We start from the raw sequence: 21,221 nt of genomic DNA, 5'->3' as shown, positions 1-21,221 counted from the left end.
GGGAAAGTATTTAGTAAATAGATCTTAACTTTTTTATATTTTCGTTGTGTTTCATAATTTCAGCTTTTATATATTCGAATTATAGTTATTATATTAATCTAATGTTTCATATATGAACCAAATCAATAGATTTGAATATTAAAATTAATTTGCAATTAGGTAAGAAGATTTCGAACGTTAATTTTGGTTTTGGTTATGAATTAGCCTTTCTAGGACACTATATAATTCACGTGAATAAATGGTGTTACTATATGGTAACTATATATGTTACATATTAAAATAAAGGTAACAATATCAAAGCATAAATTAGGTATGGTATATTGTCACTATAATATTCTAAGGATATTAATGATATTTCAAATTAGAATCGTACATATAGGAAAAATGTTAGGAGGTGTTTATAAAGATTATTTTAGTTGGTCTCATTTAAAAAGGTTAATGAATAGGTCCAACAACCTTGTTTAAGTAGATTTTTTTAGAATGTTTCCCTTTTAATAGTATAGATTAACACACTCATCCCCTTTGCTCCCGATTAAGACCAAACCTTCAATATTGGTTTTCCATATGTGCTGTTTTTTTTTATCAAACGTGTTGTTATTTTAACAGGCATTTTTGTTTAATAAAACAACTACAAAACTCAAAGCATAAGGTGCTGTGGTGTAGTGGTTATCACGTTTGCCTTACACGCAAAAGGTCTCCAGTTCGATCCTGGGCAGCACCATTTCTTTTAAATTTTTTTTTGGTAAAATAACCTTTTATTGAAAAACAAACAAAGAGTGAAGACTTTAGATCGTCCAAGACCCTTCTTGGTGTATAGATGAAAATCTTGTGAAGATCCAATTATTTGGTTTATTACATCTCCTTCCTTTTTTTTGTGAAACCATACTTGCATTAAAGATTAAATCAGGTACAAGGCCTGTTTGGCAACAGTGTTAGCCCTAACATTATCTCTTCTTAGGATATGATTAAATTGGACAAAAGAAAAACAAGTTGAAAGATGAGAGATATCGTTGAGGAGAGATGCGATTTCCAGATGTCGACCCTTTGAATTCACCAGAGCTATGAGATTCTGAGAATCAGAGAAGATCAGGAGAGATCTTATCCCACGATGTAGAGCAGAGTTCATGGCACTTCGCAGTGCCAAAGTTTCCGTCATCAGGAGCGATGCTACAAAAGTATCGGTCGCTGAATGAGAGGTTGATGATCCAGCATCATCGATGATCCAAGCAAGACCCGCAGCCTTCGATTGTGGGTTTCAAGCTGCATCTGTGAACATGCATGTTCGGGTTGAGTCTATCAGAAGATCCTGGGCGATACTGGTTGGGTTTGATTGCGGTTCTTTCCTTCCCCTTTAGTGTGTTGAATCAAATTGGGGAAGATACAATTAATATCTCTCTGACGTTTTGCTTACGTGTTCCAACTTGGCTTCAAAGCCAACCAAGACAGAAGAGATGCTCTGAAAGAGAGAGAGATAGAGGGTGAGTGAAGTGTGAACAAGCAATGATTTGAATCATAAGAAGAAGTAGTGTAAAAGTATCGAAGAGGTGAGAAAACATATTATGAGTACTATTAAGTCACGCCCCAATTATTATGGCATTGTCCCCTTCATTTAATGTCCACCTACCGGCGGTGGAAGCTGCATCCCCCCGTCCGTCTTCAAATATCAAAACTACTACCTGTTTTCTCTCTCTCTATTAGTATTATTATACTTCTTAAACCCACCTTAGCTCGAACAACTTTTTCAACGTTAAGTCGATTCTCAACAACATAAGTATTTACTAGCTAGTACATATGGTGAAATTATCACTACGACCTGTATCACCATAAGTATATGCAATGGAGATATTAAACTAACGAATAGCTCAGCTTGATTGTGTGATTTTTCTTGTAAAATCAACCAAATGCAGAATCAACGAACTATGCATTTTACATATCAAAGGCTAAACTTATCCCTGACTCTTCATTATATTCCAATCAATACGTGTAATATATGCTTGCTTTTATTGGTAAAAAAATATAAATGACCCCACGACTCTTAAAGCAAACATTTATGTAACAAACGCACATAACAGCGACAGTTACAAACTCCTACATATCACGTATTTCATCGAGTTAAAAACATTTTTATTTATAATTGTTCTTTTTAAGGTCACATTTTCCTCAGCTTATTACAGCTCCACAGTATTCACACGTCACCCCAATATCTTTTCATGTGTTTATATACAACATAGAGACGAGTTGTAAGGATCATAGATACATCTATCTACTTCTCTTTTAATGCTCTTCTTTCCTTTTTACGACAACCGTCCCATGATGTTCGTCAGATCATTACTCTTCCTCTTTTTCCTTTTCTTCACATCAAATGCTTCCTCCCTTAAACAAACCTACGTGATCCACACTGCCAAAACCAATACCAAACACATCGTTGCTTCCCTTTTGAATTCACTCCAAACAGATAGTAATATCCAAGACGATAATGATTTTGCCCTCCCCGAGATCCACTATATTTACGAAAACGCCATGTCCGGTTTCTCCGCGTCTCTCACCGACGACCAGCTTGAGAAAGTGAAGAACTCACAAGGGTTCATCTCGGCCTATCCAGACGAGCTCCTATCTCTACACACAACACATTCTTACGAGTTTCTTGGTCTCGAGTTTGGGATCGGAGTTTGGAACGAGACGAGTCTATCTTCGGACGTTATCATCGGGCTTGTGGACACAGGGATCTCGCCGGAGCACGTGAGCTTCCGAGACACGCACATGCTTCCAGTCCCGTCTAGATGGAGAGGTTCGTGCGATGAAGGGACAAACTTCTCTTCTTCGTCGTGCAACAAGAAGATCATTGGAGCTGCCGCGTTTTACAAAGGCTACGAATCTATCGTTGGAAAAATCAATGAAACCACTGATTTCAGGTTAGATATATTTGAGTTGAAAAATCAAGAAATATATAAAATAGCACTCTCATTCAGATGTCTATTGATATCCCATTATTCTCCCTATTTGTTAATATGGCAGTAATGCGAAGAAAAACCTTATAATTAATTTTTACATGCAAGACGAGTTCTGTACGTATAATCAAGATCCATAGTCTTAGTAGCTAAATAAACATAATTATAATTGCCATCCTTATAACAAAAATTAAAGCGTGACTAATTTGATTCCACAGATCGGCACGAGACGCACAAGGACACGGGACGCATACGGCATCTACTGCCGGCGGAGACATTGTCCGGAAAGCGAGTTATTTCGAGCAAGCAAAAGGCCGTTTCGCTTCAGGAATGAGGTTTAGTTCGAGGATCGCTGCTTACAAAGCTTGTTGGGCGTTAGGTTGCGCCAACACCGACGTCTTGGCAGCGATTGACCGAGCCATCTTAGACGGTGTCGATGTGATCTCTCTCTCGCTAGGTGGTTCTTCACGTCCGTTTTACGTCGACCCCATCGCGATCGCTGCGTTTGGAGCGATGCAGAAGAACATATTCGTTTCTTGCTCTGCGGGTAACTCGGGTCCAGCTAAATCTACAGTGAGTAACGGAGCTCCTTGGTTGATGACCGTTGCCGCTAGTTACACAGACAGAACGTTTCCGGCGATTGTTCGGATTGGAAACGGCAAAACGTTAGTTGGATCATCCTTGTATAAAGGGAAAGACTTTAAGAATCTGTCTCTAGTGTTTAACACAACGGCTGGAGGAGGAATCGGGGCCGAGTTCTGTATTAGGAACTCGCTCAAGAGAGAACTTGTCGAGGGTAAAATCGTCATTTGCTTGAGAGGAGCCGGCGGCAGAACCTCCAAGGGAGAAGAGGTGAAACAGAACGGCGGCGTCGCGATGCTTCTGGTGAGCAGAGTGACGGAAGGAGAGGAGCTCCTAGCCGATCCTCACGTTTTACCGGCGGTTTCTATCGGATTTTCTGACGGAATGGTCTTGCTGAAGTACATCGCCGGCGGAGGTGTTGCGGCAAACGCCGCCGTCGCGTCAATTCGATTCAGAGGAACAGAGTACGGTGCAAGAGCTCCGATGGTGGCGGCGTTTTCATCCAGGGGACCTAGTGTCGCAGGACCGGAAATAGTTAAACCGGACATTGCAGCTCCCGGTATGAACATCCTAGCCGGTTGGTCGCCGCTCTCGAGCCCTAGCCTCCTGAGATCAGACCCGAGGCGCGTCCAGTTCAACATCATCTCTGGAACCTCCATGGCTTGTCCACACATCAGCGGAATTGCCGCTTTAATCAAATCCGTTCACGGAGATTGGTCACCGGCGATGATTAAATCGGCGCTCTTGACGACGGCGAGTACCACGGACAACAGGAATCAACCGATCCGAGATGTGGGCGCGGGACCCAATTCGGCGGCAACAGCTTTTGATTTTGGAGCCGGACACGTGGATCCAACGACAGCCGTAGATCCGGGACTCGTCTACGACCTCTCAACCGTCGACTATCTGAACTACTTGTGCAGCTTAAATTACACAAGCGAGAGAATACTATTGTTCTCCGCCACCAACTACACGTGTCCTGCTACTCCTGGTGATTTGAACTATCCGTCCTTCGCGTTGAACTTGGCCAATGGCGCGAAGTTGAAAACGGTGAGATCATATAAGAGGACTGTGACGAACGTTGGGTCGCCGGCGTGTGAGTATATGGCTCACGTTGAGGAACCAAAAGGTGTGGAGGTGAGGGTGGAGCCCAAGGTTCTGAAGTTCCAAAAGGTTCGTGAGAGGCTGAGTTATACGGTGACGTTTGTTGCAGAAGCATCAAGAAGCTCATCTTCTTCGTTTGGGGCTTTGGTTTGGATATCTGACAAGCACAAGGTCAGAAGCCCAATTGCGGTGACGTGGGAGTAATATTCTGTTTTTTTTTACTGCCTATATTTATTACCCAAAGAAATCAATCATGTGATTTTTTTTTTCAATATTCGATGAACAAAAGCTTACCGTAACTTGTAAGATTTTGAGAATAACAATCTATAAATGCTGTTAAAATAAAATATCTATGCATATATATATATATATATATTTTTTTTTTCTATGCATATATATTTCCTTCTTTCGCTTCGTAAAAAAGGTCATAATATATTTGGCTGGAAAAATCTGATAGTTGTTCCAACTCGGATAAACGTATATGGTAGATAAAAAAAATTTGAGCAAATTTTTTTACTATATATTAAAAGAGAATAAGTCTTTTAAAATTTAAAATTTATTTTATTCAAAAATAAATAAATTGCACAAACAGTTTATTTCCAAACAATCCAAAATATTGCATGACTATAGTAATTAATTATGAAATCTATAGAAACTGTATGTAATGATTTATCAATTCATTCTTCAGAATTATTTATTAAATTATATAATGTATGAAAACAATTTATAAAAAATGATATAGTGGTTTTATATTTTTATATAAAACATTATATATGTTAATATATCATTTTTTAATTTTTGTAAAGTTTGCACACAAATTATAAAAAATTATAAAGATATATAAATGATTTATAGGGTTACATAAATTTATTATAAGATCTATAAAGTTATTTATCATGGTTATAAAATTTACAGATTATTTATCAGAACCAACTAAAATTTAATTTTCTTTATAAAATATAATATATATTTCTTAAAAATACTACTCACATTCATAAGTAGATAAATATTTCGGACAGGATTATGTATAATACACGTGGCAAAGCGGGAAAGATGGGATACGCTAAATAAAGTGTCGTACAGAAACAAAGAGTGGGGGAACCTGGAATAGCCGGTTGTTTCAGCGTTAACGTCGTGAGACGAAAAAGAAAGAAAGAAAGGAAAGACGCGTAGGCGTTTATTGCTTTGAATCCTCCTCTCATCTCCTCTCCTCGCGTGCGTTTCTTCTCCGAAGGTCCTCTCCCCCCACCATTGCTCAGCTTCAGAAATGTAAGTTTCGTCGGAATCTATTAAATAATCGCAAACCCCTTTTGTTTTCGGTAGAAATACAAAATATCCATTTTCTCTCGAACTAATCGCTGTATCCAGATTTGATTCTGCTGGTGTTTGATTTTAAATTTTGATTTGAATTGTGATCCGAGAGTGTTTTCTGTCTATATACACATTTGATTGATCTTTAATTTTTGGTTTGAATTGTTCTCCCAGCTTGACTGAGAGATCCGAGTGGTTTGTTTGTTAAGCGTAAAATGGAGAATTATGGATCACGTTATCCGTACCCTTATCCGCAGTACCCATACCCGGCTTACCCATACCCACCAGCAGCTCCTTACAGACCACCTCCCGGTTCAGAGCAATACCCTCCTCCACCTCCACCACCTTATTACCCTTACCCTCCTCCACCTCCACCTACTTACGCAAATCCACCACCACCACCATATGCTACGCCTCCTCCTCCACTTCATCAGCACGCTTCAGGCTCTCATTCTGGCCCATTGGACTACCCTCCACAATCCTCCTCCTCATCATCTCCTGAGTATCACCGCCATTCTTTCGACTACCAACCTTCTCCTTACCCTTCTCCTTATCCTGCTCATCCCCAGGCCACCTATGCTCCTCACTATCCCTATCAAGAGCCTCCCCAATATCCTCCTCCTGAAACTAAACCCCAAGATCCTCCCCCTCCCTCTAAAACTCAAGCCTATCCAGAATATCGTAGGCAAGACTGTCTCACCTCTGTGCCTCAAGACAATGTTAGCAGTTCTGCTTCCTCTTATCCTCCCGTTGATGAACTTCTTGGTGACCTTCGCCTTTCTGACAAGCCACATTTGTCTTCCTACCCTTCCAACTCCTGGCAACCCCGTCCTCCTGAATTGTATGGTTACCCTAACAGCTCCTTCCCTAGCAACTCTCATCTCCCTATCTTAGACCGTGTTGATTCCTCTTCTTCTCCCTATCCTTCTTCTGAATCCCCTCATGCCGTCGACATGCGTATGACCCTCTTTGGTAAAGGTTCCTTGAAGGTCCTTTTGCTCCATGGTAATTTTGATATCTGGATCTATCATGCCAAAAACCTCCCTAACATGGACATGTTCCATAAGACTCTCGGTGACGTTTTCGGAGGCCAGCTCAACCGCAAAATTACCAGTGATCCTTACGTTTCTGTTTCTGTCGCTGGTGCTGTTATTGGAAGAACTTATGTTATGAGCAACAGTGAAAACCCTGTCTGGATGCAGCATTTTTATGTTCCCGTTGCTCATCATGCTGCTGAAGTTCATTTTGTTGTTAAAGACAGCGATGTTGTTGGTTCTCAGCTTATAGGTTTGGTTACAATTCCTGTCGAACAGATCTACTCTGGCGCCAAAATTGAAGGCACTTTTCCTATTCTAAGCAGTAACGGCAAGCCTTGTAAACCTGGTGCTAATTTATCACTATCCATCCAGTATACTCCTATGGAGAGACTTAGTGTTTATCATCATGGTGTTGGAGCAGGTCCTGACTACCAGGGCGTCCCTGGAACTTATTTTCCGCTTAGAAAAGGCGGAACTGTGACCTTGTACCAAGATGCGCATGTCCCTGAAGGTATGCTCCCTGGTATCAGACTAGACAATGGTATGTCTTACCAACATGGCAAGTGTTGGCATGATATGTTTGATGCCATACGCCAGGCCAGGCGTTTGATTTATATCACTGGTTGGTCAGTCTGGCACAAAGTTAGGCTGGTTCGGGATAAAGTGGGTCCCGCCTCAGCATGTACTCTTGGTGAGCTCTTAAGATCAAAGTCCCAAGAAGGTGTTAGAGTCCTGCTTTTAGTTTGGGATGATCCAACTTCACGTAGCATCTTGGGTTATAAAACAGTACGTTACCACTTCTTCTCTGTTTTCTTCTTCTTTATTTTCTGATTACCAACTTCCTATTTTAATTTCATATCTGGTGTGTAGAAGTCTGACATATTTAGAGTTTCATTTATCTATGGCTCTGGTTTCTTGACATTTTTTTTTGTTATTAACAATTTTCCTTGTAAATCATTAAGTGAAAGGACCATAATCTGACATGTTTGTTTGGTGTATCATACTAGTTTTATCTTTTGACTCATCTTGGTAACTGTACAGGATGGTGTTATGGCCACCCATGATGAGGAGACACGCCGTTTCTTCAAGCACTCCTCAGTTCAAGTCCTGCTCTGCCCCCGTAATGCTGGAAAGCGACATAGTTGGGTCAAGCAGAGGGTAGAGTATCACTTCCTTTTCTTTTGTTTTTTTTTGGCGTTAAAGTAGGTATCCAGCTTGTAATTAAATATTGGTTTATCAGGAAGTTGGGACAATCTATACACACCACCAAAAAAACGTAATAGTGGATGCAGATGCTGGTGGTAACAGAAGGAAAATTGTAGCTTTCGTCGGTGGGCTTGATCTGTGTGATGGCCGATATGACACTCCTCAACATCCATTGTTTAGGACACTACAAACAATTCATAAAGATGATTTTCACAACCCCACCTTCACGGTACAGTTTGTTAATATCCTCTTTCGTTTTGGAATATTGCGTAGCTTTCTTTTTTCCCTCTGGAAATACGATCTTTGTATCATATATAACCAGAAAGCTAGTTTATGATTCTTTACAAAAGGACTCGTCTTCCTAACCCTCTCCCAATCCTTTTCTCGAGCTCTTCACATTCTTGCATAGCTCCTCCTAGTGAATTTTGTCATTGTAAACATAAAAATTTATTGAGCTGGCTGATTGATAAACATATGGTACCCAATCTTTTTATTCTGGATGGGTTAACCTCAAGTTATTGTATTTAAAAATGTCATCATCTCATCAGGGAAACCTTTCTGGATGTCCAAGAGAGCCGTGGCATGACTTGCACAGTAAGATTGATGGCCCGGCTGCGTATGATGTGCTAACCAACTTCGAGGAGAGGTGGTTGAAGGCTGCGAAGCCTAGCGGGATCAAGAAGTTTAAGACTTCCTATGATGATGCGTTGTTGAGGATCGATAGGATTCCAGATATAGTAGGAGTTTCTGATACCCCTACTATTAGCGAGAACGATCCTGAGGCTTGGCATGTTCAGGTACGAATATCAAAACTGATGCTGTCTAGAAGAAGACCTGAGAGACTGAGTATTTTAATGAAACCATGATTTACAGTCTTTAGCATTGCATTGAAGTTAGAGATGAATAGAAAGAGTTGATGAACTTTAGCATTTAGGTGAAACCAATATGTGATGTGTCTGCTATCTTGATTGAGCATATACTAATTAGTGACTAGACTTGTTTAGCAACATAACGTCTGACATCAGTTTCCTTGTATGTATTTCTTCTCTTTATATCTAGCCATCGATATGAAATGGGTCTTTCAGGATTACCTTTATTTATATAGTGGTTTCATTGAGACTATCATGCACAGTCGATGAAATAAGTCACACTATCATATACATAATTTGAAATTTTGTCAAAAGAAACTGTCCGGGAAAACTATCTTTTTTTCTATGTTGGTAAAATATAGCCGTGGTTCATATTAAGAAGGCTAAGCTCTGATGTTTTTCTGGCTTAATTCAGATTTTCCGTTCAATCGATTCAAATTCTGTAAAAGGTTTTCCAAAGGATCCAAAAGATGCTACATGCAAGGTGACTTTAAAATCTTTAGGTATTGTACTTGAATATCTAAATATTTCGAAACATTAATCCATGTAAAGCTTTTGTTTTGGATAGAACTTGGTGTGTGGGAAGAACGTGCTCATTGATATGAGCATACACACAGCGTATGTCAAGGCCATTCGTGCAGCCCAACACTTCATATATATTGAGAATCAGTATTTCATCGGGTCTTCCTACAACTGGAATGCGCACAAGGACATAGGTTCAGTAACATGTCTCTGCTTGTTTATTTCAAGAATACGAAGAAACCTAAGTTTTTTTTTCTCTTACAATGATGATTTCATTATCATAGCCTTGGATAGGCATCATACGTTTTTGTCTGTGTACTTTAAATTGTGTCACGTACTTGTCTACAATCTACTTCTTGACTTTTTACACTTTTTTTAGAGGAGTTGCAATTGGCTCTCAACGTTGTTATACAATGTTGTTGTTGTGGTAGGTGCTAATAATTTGATTCCTATGGAAATTGCGTTGAAGATAGCTGAAAAGATCAGGGCAAATGAACGCTTTGCTGCATATATTGTCATTCCAATGTGGCCAGAAGGTGTTCCAACTGGTGCTGCTACCCAGAGGATTCTGTACTGGCAGGTATTTATTTCTTAATAAATATGCTCTTGTTGTCTAGAAATCACGAAACTAACTAGAGAATATTGAAACACTGTTGCAGCACAAGACAATGCAGATGATGTATGAGACGATCTACAAGGCGTTAGTGGAGACCGGACTTGAGGGAGCATTCTCCCCACAAGATTACCTCAATTTCTTCTGTCTTGGCAACAGAGAAATGGTGGATGGAATCGATAACTCGGGAACAGGAAGTCCGAGCAACGCAAACACTCCTCAGGTAATAAACTGAATCCGAGACTGTCATGTAAATTGTTGCTGAGAGGATGATTCCTGATGGTGAGGTTGTTGGCAGGCATTGAGTCGGAAAAGCAGAAGATTTATGATCTATGTTCACTCGAAAGGGATGGTCGTAGATGATGAATACGTAGTAATTGGATCGGCAAATATAAACCAACGATCAATGGAAGGCACAAGAGATACAGAGATTGCAATGGGAGCATATCAACCACAGCATACATGGGCAAGGAAACAATCTGGTCCAAGGGGTCAGGTACATCCCGATTAATAATCACATAAGAGTTGCGAGTTGATTTTTATTCAAGTTCTAAGAGTCTGGATCATTGGCTTGTTCTTTTTTGTGTGCAGATATATGGATACAGAATGTCGCTGTGGGCAGAGCATATGGCAACGTTAGATGACTGCTTCACGCAACCAGAGAGTATAGAATGTGTAAGGAAAGTGAGAACAATGGGGGAGAGGAACTGGGAACAGTTTGCAGCTGAAGAAGTCTCAGACATGAGAGGACATCTGTTAAAGTATCCAGTGGAAGTGGATCGGAAAGGCAAAGTCCGACCATTACCTGGGAGTGAGGCGTTCCCGGACGTGGGAGGTAACATTGTCGGATCGTTCATAGCCATCCAGGAGAATCTAACCATTTGACATACAAATACTGAACCAGTGGTTGTGGATATTTTATTTATTGAGAGTTGAAAATTGGTTGATGATTTAACTTTTACACATTGGTTGGGGGTATATAAAGAATAAAAATGATTCATATTTGTGGTGTACAAACTGGTTAATGTATTTGAAGTTTCTTCCACCATGTTTCGAGTTTCATCAATAAGGGACACACCTATACTCTTGTTTTGTTCTTTAGCCTATAAACACCACATTTTATTTTGGTTAGATGAAAACACCCCTTCACTATTATACCTTTCTGACAGAAAAAGCTATACGCAGTCTTCGTTGTACATAAATGTTTGATCCCTTTGTCCTGTAAAGAGTAGCACATGACAAGATGAAGAGATCCAGAAGACGCCATGTAGGAAGCAAATGATCGAGAGAATCTTGGTCAAAGATAGAGAAACTTAAGATTTTCTTCTAAAGGGGATAGAACAAAGCCTTTATATTTCTCCTCAACTCTTGATCCGTTCCAGTTCTTCTTCAGCTGTTTTCAGCTGCAAACGCAATGTGTGTACTTTCCGCTCCAGATCTTCTATATTGCTTCTGCTTGTGGTGGGATGGTACGGCGTCAAGAACTTATCCGAGAATGCCTTTAAGGCTTCCACCCCTGTGACCTGTGATCCCACATTCCACAGGAACATGTTTTAAAATAATCTGAAGAGTAAAACGAGTCTTCGGATCTATTATTCAGTTAATGTTGTTCCTTCACTTACCTCTTCGGGAAGCAGAGGAAGTTTGGTGATATTGAAGTCATCGTATAGCATATAAAATTGATCAAGGTACTTGTGCTGCATTCGCATCCTTGCTCTAAGCAACTTGGATTCCACATCTAGTAGTAGACAAGAGAGGCAAGTGATATAATAATAAGACAAAACAAACAAGTGTTGAAACGACAAAGATAAGTGGGGAAAAAAAAGAGCAACCAACCACCTAACCTTCATCGTCATATAGTACTTGGTTTGTGATAATGTTATGGGTGTCAATCTCAAACTTGGCGAGTTCTGAACTAATCTCTCCGTTTCATAGAGAGACGAGAACTCAGGGATGCAGACACAAACGAACGTTGTCGAAAAGAAAACTACTGACTCGTTTCTTTTAAAACTATTTAATTAATGTTGCAGATAGCATAATCCCCTAAACATATGCTGTTACGCACTTATGCCCCTAAAATCTTATTATATTAGTAAACAAACTATTAGAACTAAACCTAAATATTAGTGTTATTAGAACTAAACCTAAATATTAGTGGTCAAAAATATAAATATAACAAATAAGTTTCATTGTAGACAGTAATTAACCCAATATTGACCTTCGTTTAATAAATGGGTCTTTTTTTTGTTAAACATTTGCATTTAATTAATTAAGTCTTATATACATTAAGATAAGCATATTTGGCAACAGAGTCTGCTCTAGTGTTATCCAGCTTAGAGATATATTTAAACTTGATAACATTAAATTAGAGAGAAAGTAGATAGATGTCGTTGAGGAGAATAATGATCTCTAGTTTTTTTCCTCTTGAGTTCACCAGATTGATGGACACCTGTGAATCAGAGAGAATCAATAGAGAATTTATTTCCCAAAAGAGAGCAGAGATCATGGCTTTTCACAAGACCAAAGTTTCCACTCTAAGAGGCGAAAACACAAAAGTTGCGGTCGCTGAGTGAGATGAAGTTGATCCGACATCATCAATGATCCAAGCAAGTCCTGCACACTTCGTCAAGAGGTTCCATGTGGCATCAGTGAACATGCAGATCGGATCTGAGACTAGGGGAGGATCTTGGAAGATACGGGTTACTTGCAGATTGGAGTTGTGGGTTGATTCCTGGGAGGCATACCATTCTCGAGCTTCTCTTATCGCTTTCTCAAGGGTTTCGATTGGGGTGAAATCTCTCTTTCGGACGATCAATTAGTTTCTGGAGATCCATAAGTTCTAACAGATCGAGGCAGAGAGCGTACCGGATCCCACTCTAGTGGGAGGCAGATGCGGTGCCTGTCGAGTTTCTTATAGAGTCCATTATAGATACAAAAGAAAGTAATTGGTCGAATCTTTCAATGCTTTAAATATTCTTTTAATCATTGTCTTCTTTTTCAAGAGCAAATGTGCGGCCATTACAACCTAGGTAAATTAACTCAACGAAAAGAGTTTATCTGATGTCAATTTCTACCATTTTCTCATATTCACTTTCTTTTTTTCTAGAAAAACTTTCGATCTCAATCTCATACCAGAAGCCGAAACCGAAGAAGATATGAAGTGCTTAACTTTCCACAAAGGGGTTGGTTTCAGATTCCACCCTACCGATCAAGAACTACTTCTTGGGTAACTCCAACCCTTTTTAGAAGGAAAACTTTTACCAAAGAACAAAAATCATCAGCAGAACATCTATGGTTTCAACCCAGTTCAGTTATCAGGTAGTTATGATCGATTCTTGACTTCGTTAAAAGATTTTTTCATTTGCTTATTAATTTTCAAATCTTGTGTTATAGTGAACTTCGAGAAATTATTAGAACTAAAAATAAATATTTGTGGTATTTTTGGTCAAAAATATAAATATAACAAATGATTTCATTGTAGACAGTAACATAAACCAATACTATCGGCCGTCAAAGAAAGTAACTGGTCGAATCTTTCAATGTTTAAATACTCTTTTAGTCGTATCCTTTTCTTATTCAAGAGAGCAATGGTGCGGCCCCTTGTTAGACTTGTAAGTATTTAATTTGTTTTTTTTTGTGCTGCGTGTTTTATGGATATCCCCGTTCATTCATCTCTCTCTGTCTTGCAGGTGGAGTTTGGTCTTGTGGATTCTGGGGGCACTGCATGTGTGCATATGTTGTTGATATGCATTTTGAGTTGTTGTAATTAGTTTGGCCTTGTTAAGAACCATTCTTTTGATAAATACATTTGGAAAGCCATACTCTTTTGATATATATACATTTTGGATATTTTGGCCTTGTTCTTTTTTTTTTTTTACATTTGGAAAACCTGATTCTGATTAGCCAAAGACAGACTGGATAGATGTTTCAAGTTGGATGATTCATAAGAGAGAGATATAAGAGAGAGATAAGGGGGGGGGGGGGGGGTTGAGAAGCTATATGTATCTTGTTGTAATAGAGTCTAAGAAAAGAAAGAAAAGAGCAACAGTCTGACCGACGGAAACTTATAACTGGCATTGAATTCTTTGAGGTCAACAAATATGGTGTGGTAGGGTATACTATAACTTGTAACAGGATACTGAGTCACAGGTTTGTTATAATATCTCTCTATATGTTTTTTTTTCTTTTATCTAGATCATGTTTCTTTTGAACATTTCATTTGGTAGTATGTTTCATACTGTTTAGTGGAACCAATAGTTTCGGTATGTTGAAAAAGGGCTCCTGCTGAGTAGTGATCTTGAGATCCTTTTGGCCAGGGCAAATAACATTACTTTAAATTCAAATATTATATTAAAATAATTTTAAATTATTATTTTCAATTAAAAATTTTTAAATTCATGCACATTTTTTTTTATCAAAACCGTCAACAAATCAAATGTATGCAAATCAAAATCGGGTTAATATAAGGAAAGTGGTATGTTACCTAGTTTTTTTGGTCAACTCGTCTACAAGCATGTGTGTGTATATATATCGACAAGCAAGTAAGTTTGTTGTCTAAACGGGCCGGAATAATCATGGTCCAGAAAAATCCAGGCCCAATAATTATTAATACGTATTGAGTCGGTGATATGGGTGGTGTCTATCCGTCGTCTCTTTCTTCTCTCTAACAACTAAAGCTCAGTCCACAATTTCGATGATCCTTTGGCTCTGAGGATGGGATTTTATAGCAGTAGTGCAGTGTTGAACTCCGCCTTCTTCCCCTGTGTTAGTAGTGGAAGCCTCTACTTTAGTCCAAGAAGAAGAAGAACCCCATTCTTCTTTGTACAAGAATCTCTTCTTCGTCGTCGTTTTTGTTGCAAATGCACTACGATCGTTGAAAAGAGCCCTAGAAGATTCAATTGGGTTGATCTGAATCATCATCATCATCATATTACAGAAGAACAAGAGGAGGCAATTAGTCGAATTCCTGTTAACATGTCTAAACGATGTCAAGCGCTTATGAAGCAGATAATAATTTGCTTCTCGGAAAAGGAGGATAGCTTTTGCTGCGATGATATGTTGGCTGCTTGGGTTAAGCGGATGAAACCCATTCGAGCTGACTGGCTTTCCCTTCTTAAACACCTCAACACTCTTGACTCTCCCTTTTATATCAAGGTTACTACTCCATTTTCCTCTCTTGTTTTGTCTCAATGGAACTGATTTCAATGTTAATTCAATAGTGTAACCAGTGAGTGCTGCATCTATCTCCTCCTCCTTTTTTTAGGTGGCTGAATATGCGCTGCTCGAGGATTCCTTTGAAGCCAACCCCCGTGATTATACCAAGATCATCCATTACTATGGGAAACTTAACCAAATTCAAGACGCTGAGAATACTCTTGTTGCTATGAAAAACCGTGGCTTTCTCATTGATCAAGTCACCTTAACTGCCATGCTTCAGTCGTACAGCAAGGCAGGCTATCACCGCTTGGCCCAAGACACTTTCAACCATGTCAAATTGCTTGGGGAACCACTCGACTATCGTTCCTACGGTTCCATGATTATGGCCTACATTAGAGCTGGCACTCCCGAGAAAGGAGAGGCTTTGCTCCGAGAAATGGACTCCCTAGATATCTGTGCCGGGAGAGAGGTTTACAAGGCCTTGTTGAGATCCTACTCTATGTCTGGAGATCCCCAAGGATCCAAGCGTGTTTTTGATGCTCTTCAAATCGCCGGGGTCACTCCTGATGCAAAGCTATGTGGACTGCTCATCAACGCATACAGTGTCTCGGGTCAGAGCCAGAATGCTCGTTTGGCTTTTGAGAATATGAGAAAAGCCGGAATCAAAGCTACTGACAAGTGTGTGGCTCTTGTGTTGTCTGCTTATGAAATGGAAGAAAAGCTGAATGAAGCGTTAGGGTTCTTAGTTGAGCTCGAGAAAGACTCGATCGTGGTTGGTAAAGAAGCTTCTGCTGTGTTGGCTCGGTGGTTTAAGAAACTCGGTGTTGTTGAAGAGGTCGAGTTACTTCTCAGGGAATTTTCATCCCACAATACCGTCTGACATGGATGCTTGTTTCTATACATGTTCAGTATATTTAATCCATTGTCCAATATTAACATTAATAATTGTTCCTTGTAATTTCATGTTAAAGAGGCAAGTTCTTGGTTCTTGGTTGGGTTCACTGATCCTAAAACTGATTTCTAATATGAATAACAAGAAATAACAGAGATCAATATATCTCTGAACCAAACAAACATATTTTGGCAAGAACAACAATACGAATGTAAGACTGTGGATACCAGATCATAATCCAAATGAATAGCAGCGAAACATGGAATCCAGCTTAGGAGAATGGCGATGTAACACTATTTGTTCTCACAGACGCATAAAAACTTCTTCTTTTTTTTTTTAAACTTGAGAGAGAGAGTTGGACTTGTTTATCATCCTACAGAGCTAATGAAGCATCATAGTTCCATTCATAGAAGCAAAGCATAATACTCTCATGAAACTTTTTAAAATAAAAATGCGAAATGACAAGTGACAAGAGTGAGAGAGGGTCCAAATGCTAGTTGTGTCCTCCTGGTTCATCATCATCATCATCATCATCATCGTGAAAGTGTTTGAGGGCATTGAGAATCCGAGCTTCCATTTTCCTGACACGGGCAAGCAACCGATTGCAAGAGGTAAGGTAACCCTTAACCTTGTCCTTCTCGCATTGATCCACATAGACCTCCATATCCCTCAGGAGATCCATCAGCTCGTCAACCACCTGAGAATACTCCATGACCCGACCCGGGTCTCTCTCCACCACCTCCTCCAACTCTCTCCTCGCCCTTTCTAGCCACTCGGCCGACAGGCGAATCCGTGCTTTCAGGGATTCGTAGTTACCATCAGAGGAGTAGACTTGAATCAGTTTGAAGACAGTACCTGGCTTGGTTTTGTAAAAGTGGAGAGCTTTGACATGACCCCCGGGCTTGTGCTTCAAAGGTAGCTCTTTGACCGCACCTTCTTCCTCCAGTTCTAGATCAACTGGAGCGGTGATGATTGGAGGGTATCGGTGGAGGCGAAGGAAGAACCAGGCGGAAGCTGCGACTGCCACGGCGGGAACGATCAAGTGGCCACCGAATTGGATTTTGAAACCATTACTATTACTAGGAGAAGAAGGGTCTGAGGGTGAAATGGATGGAGAAGTGATGGCGAAGAGAGAAATAGGGTTGGAAGGTCTGTAATAATGGTGAAAGGAGGAGGAGGAGGAGGGCATCTTGTACTGACAATACGCCTTCACCACGCTTCCCATCTTGTAAAATGTTTTTTCGACTAATTCAATTTACTACCAACAACCCTAAACCCCCAATTTTCATCCTTTTGCTGCACCCCGCCACCACAATCAATCTTCTTCTCTCCAGGTTCGTTCAACAAGTTTTTTCTTCTTCTTTTTTTTCTATATGAAATTAGATAATCCCACTGTTTCCTGATTTTATGTGGGTTTGGCTTACTTAAAGCCTCCTATAGTTAGCCAGGCATTTTAATACGTTTGGGCTTTGGTTTGGTTTTGTTATATGCCCGTTTACGCATGCTAACATTAGTTGGGCTCACAGAGAAGCTTGGTTACAAGCCCACCACAGATCTGCTGACTGCTCTGAACAAGTTTGTTAGATGGTATCTTGGTTACTTCCACATGGGCGGCCAGATAGATCCCATCCACTCTTTCCTCCCTCTATAGTAGACTATTCTTGTGTGTTACTCGCAATTTCATACACTTGAAGAAACAATTCGAGATTATTATTACTATTATTTCGGCGACCAGCATTGTATCTTGTGATTTGGATTCACTTCTTTTTGCATCTCTCATGTAATTTGTATTTTATGTAGTGGAAATATTTTTTACTGCAGTTCGAAAAGAAATGAAATGCAAACATCATCTTCCGAATGGTGTGAGTAGTAGTGCTCGTAAGTAAGATGAAAGCAAAGAACCATATAACTAAAAAGACACAGCAAAGAACCATATAACTAAAATAACGTATATCCTCTTTTCCTACTTTTTTTCTTATGACATCATGATCATCCTCTTTTCCTACTTATGCAGAGATTTTCTCCCCGTGAGAAACAACACACTGTATACTAATTTCTCAGTGATTCTGTGTAAATGCTTTTTTGGTCTTTATTTTAACGCACTTAACTACATTCTTTCTTATCCTAGCTAAGTTGCATTCTGATTTCTCTACCCATTAATGACTTTCCTTCACTTAATACTTAATACTATGCATGCAAGACAAAAATAAGCCACGAGCAAATAAGATCAGAGAAAGCATACCTAGTGAGTGTTATTAAGAAACGAGCAGCAAACTCAAATTTTGATCTCTCGAAGCAGAACCTCTGTTGCTCCAACCTCCAGGATTACTGAATTTTAATTTGGGTGAATGGTATGAACACCTGAGAAAATGCCATGTGTTCTAGTTTTATGGATGATAATTTGTACGTGTTCAAAAATAACAATTATCCATCTTTTTAGTAAAGAGTGAATACAAATGATGTTGGATGTTAATTTTGTATGTGTTAAAAAATAATATTTACCGGTCTTTTTAGTTAAATATTATGAAAATGATTTACAAGAGAATGAAAACCATGATTTTTAATCTTACAATGATTCTTCCGTCTTTTTCATCACCATGCCATAAGTCACATAACCACTTCACCACCGCCATCATATAATTTCCCTTGTGTTTTCATTTTCTTCTTTCGCTTTATTTTCCCGTGTTTTCTTTTTGTTTTTTTGGGCAATTCACCATTGCCGCCAATACTTTTTTTTGTTGTTGTTGTTGTTTCATCACCATAAAATAAGATCGAGAATTTCATATGAAAATGAAAAAGTGATATATTGTCGAACACGAGGTGGCGCTACGATTGAGGCCGCTGTGGTTCATAAGAAAATCATGTAAGCATGTCAAGTACGCTTGTTTTTTTTTTATCTGAATTTCATTGATACAAATAGAGACAAAACAAAACACAACAAGTTTAATCAAGGGAAATCACAGAAAGGTTGGAGAATATTACACAGAGGTCATATCACTTTCAGAGAGAAACAAATCTCTTAACCAAAAGGATAACCAAAAGCAATATATGATTGCCAAAGATGCAAGCTTAAAACACTTTTGGCTATTAGGAAAGCCCCAGTGTTAGAAGATCTAGAATAATGTTCATGTCTCCAATGAATAAGCTTTAACAAAAATGACGAAGAGCATTTGAGAAACACTTGAAGGATGGCCATGCTGGTGGTCTGATAACAGCTCCAACTAGAGATGCATCCTCGGCAAATGAAAACCGTAAGGATATGAATGTTTTTTAAAGAAGATTAAATTACTTATTGTTATTAGTTAATAAAATTTTGTGATTAAAATTAAATAAAACAAAACACTATTCATAGCAGATCTTAACGAACCACTCTCGTTCACTCATTTATAATTGATCCACTAGTGCTTGGAAATCGAACCGAAAAACAGCGGGTCTTGCATGGATCTTCACCGATCATAATGGGACCGAACTCTCCAGAGGATCTTGCCTTTGCGAATATGTAGCATCTCCTCTCCTCGCAGAAGTCCTAGCTATCCGGTGCGCTCTCCTCCAAGCTTCTCATCATCAACACAACCAAATCTAGCTCCGATCAGATTCTCAAGGGTTCGTTACAGCCATCAATTCGAATCGACGACCGATGAAACTCTTCGGGATCCTAGCGGATGTCGACTCGATCGTCGCATCTTCCTTCTTTTTTGTTTCCTTTACTTTCATCTCCCGTCGTTTCAATGGGCCAGTCGACTGTTTGGCTAAAGTCTGCTTATTTGTAAACTCTATTATGGGTCACTAGGCCCATATTTTATTTAAAATTTCGGTTGATCAAAAAAAAAAAGTTGAATGGAGAATTATAAGAAGTCCGTTCCACCTTGCGTATCCTACCTCCACCCTTCGGACTGTCTCGCATTCAAAGCCAGAATAAACACTAGTACATATTTTCTGTATATAGCGATGCCTTATTGCTCCTGGTTTGGTCCATAAACATAAACAGGACCCTCGCTTGCTCAAAAAAAAAAAACAGGACCCTCGCCCTCGAGCTGTCACTATTGACTCCGCTAATTAGTTTTTATATATGTCAACGAAGAAAAGGCGTTGAATTATTTTTAATACAAACTAAACGAATACATAGTAAGTATACTGTATACTTTATGTGCGTTATGAACTTATGATGAATGGTTGGGGCATTAATTGGGCTTTTCCTCCCCACAGCCGACGGTTAGTGCCAGAAATGATCACGTGTGCAGCTGAAAACCAGCCTTTGCAGCAACGGAAACAAAATTGCTAATGTATCTTTGTTGTTGCCCAAGACAAATACGACACGTGTGTACTTTTTTGGAAAAGTAAACGAGAGACCCTACCCAGCTGGAATTAGGGAAACCATGGACATTGTCCTTTTATCGTCGTTGTATCATCGCCTACTGCCTACTGTTAATGGAAGTTTTAATTACAACTGGTACTATTTATTTCCTTCTGATCTCATACTCACGACATTGACTCCGTCCTCGAGTTTACTAGACACAGTGATTATACATTTATACAATACACAAATGCGTAGCTACTTCTATAAACTAAATCAAGCACGCAGCCGACTACAGATCCAAAAAAAATTATATGACAAAATATATGACGCTTACTAACTAAATCCCAGTGGTGGTGCAGATATAACATGGCTAGTTAAGATTTAACAAAATTTGTATGATTAGCTTCAGAAAGGGGGGCATTAACCAGACATCCCATTCAACCAATTTTCTCTCCGGCAAGATAATAATAATAAATGAGATAAAATATATTTTTTAAATTTTTTTGTAAAAAGAAAAAATAAAAGGGAAGCACGTGGCCTTCATCGACCAGTCACTTTCTAAAATGTTGGTTCGCTGTAGTTATCTAGGAAAATTCCAACAGCACCATCAGACAAAAAATGCACAGATTGTCAATCAATTTAATAATTCAGTTGCCCTAATTGAATAAACGATGAACGAACCA

At 39.2% G+C, this 21,221-nt stretch overlaps 4 protein-coding genes, 1 non-coding gene and 1 pseudogene across 5 annotated transcripts; 4 read left to right on the top strand and 2 right to left on the bottom strand.

The window, feature by feature from the left end:
• The first annotated feature begins 648 nt into the window (after positions 1-648).
• TRNAV-UAC (transfer RNA valine (anticodon UAC)) lies at positions 649-721 on the top strand. Its single transcript has one exon. It is a non-coding gene; the product is annotated as a tRNA-Val (tRNA).
• Positions 722-2,206: 1,485 nt separating this feature from the next.
• LOC130507981 (subtilisin-like protease SBT1.1) lies at positions 2,207-4,991 on the top strand. The gene is made up of 2 exons (XM_057002974.1): positions 2,207-2,912; positions 3,167-4,991. The coding sequence occupies exons 1-2, from the start codon at positions 2,278-2,280 to the stop codon at positions 4,836-4,838; spliced, it is 2,307 nt and encodes a 768-aa protein (XP_056858954.1). The 5' UTR covers positions 2,207-2,277; the 3' UTR covers positions 4,839-4,991.
• A 735-nt stretch (positions 4,992-5,726) lies between these two features.
• On the top strand, positions 5,727-11,273 carry LOC108833828 (phospholipase D beta 1). Its single transcript, XM_018607225.2, has 11 exons — positions 5,727-5,903; positions 6,120-7,768; positions 8,024-8,140; positions 8,223-8,417; positions 8,737-8,985; positions 9,473-9,541; positions 9,626-9,773; positions 10,011-10,159; positions 10,239-10,415; positions 10,491-10,688; positions 10,784-11,273. The coding sequence occupies exons 2-11, from the start codon at positions 6,161-6,163 to the stop codon at positions 11,075-11,077; spliced, it is 3,204 nt and encodes a 1,067-aa protein (XP_018462727.1). The 5' UTR covers positions 5,727-5,903; positions 6,120-6,160; the 3' UTR covers positions 11,078-11,273.
• A 51-nt stretch (positions 11,274-11,324) lies between these two features.
• On the bottom strand, positions 11,325-12,490 carry LOC108833827 (ATPase GET3A-like; annotated as a pseudogene).
• Positions 12,491-14,833: 2,343 nt separating this feature from the next.
• On the top strand, positions 14,834-16,336 carry LOC130507976 (pentatricopeptide repeat-containing protein At1g01970-like). Its single transcript, XM_057002966.1, has 2 exons — positions 14,834-15,346; positions 15,456-16,336. Exons 1-2 carry the CDS (start codon positions 14,906-14,908, stop codon positions 16,227-16,229), a joined length of 1,215 nt encoding a protein of 404 aa, XP_056858946.1. The 5' UTR covers positions 14,834-14,905; the 3' UTR covers positions 16,230-16,336.
• A 217-nt stretch (positions 16,337-16,553) lies between these two features.
• LOC130507977 (uncharacterized) lies at positions 16,554-17,635 on the bottom strand. Its single transcript, XM_057002970.1, has one exon. It carries the CDS (start codon positions 17,464-17,466, stop codon positions 16,735-16,737), a length of 732 nt encoding a protein of 243 aa, XP_056858950.1. The 5' UTR covers positions 17,467-17,635; the 3' UTR covers positions 16,554-16,734.
• Between the last annotated feature and the right edge of the window lie 3,586 nt (positions 17,636-21,221).

The sequence above is a fragment of the Raphanus sativus genome, chromosome 1 (genome assembly GCF_000801105.2).
Source record: "Raphanus sativus cultivar WK10039 chromosome 1, ASM80110v3, whole genome shotgun sequence".
NCBI lineage: Eukaryota > Viridiplantae > Streptophyta > Magnoliopsida > Brassicales > Brassicaceae > Raphanus > Raphanus sativus.
Note: the sequence above shows the minus strand (reverse complement) of the source record. Positions and strands in the feature narration are given on the sequence as shown.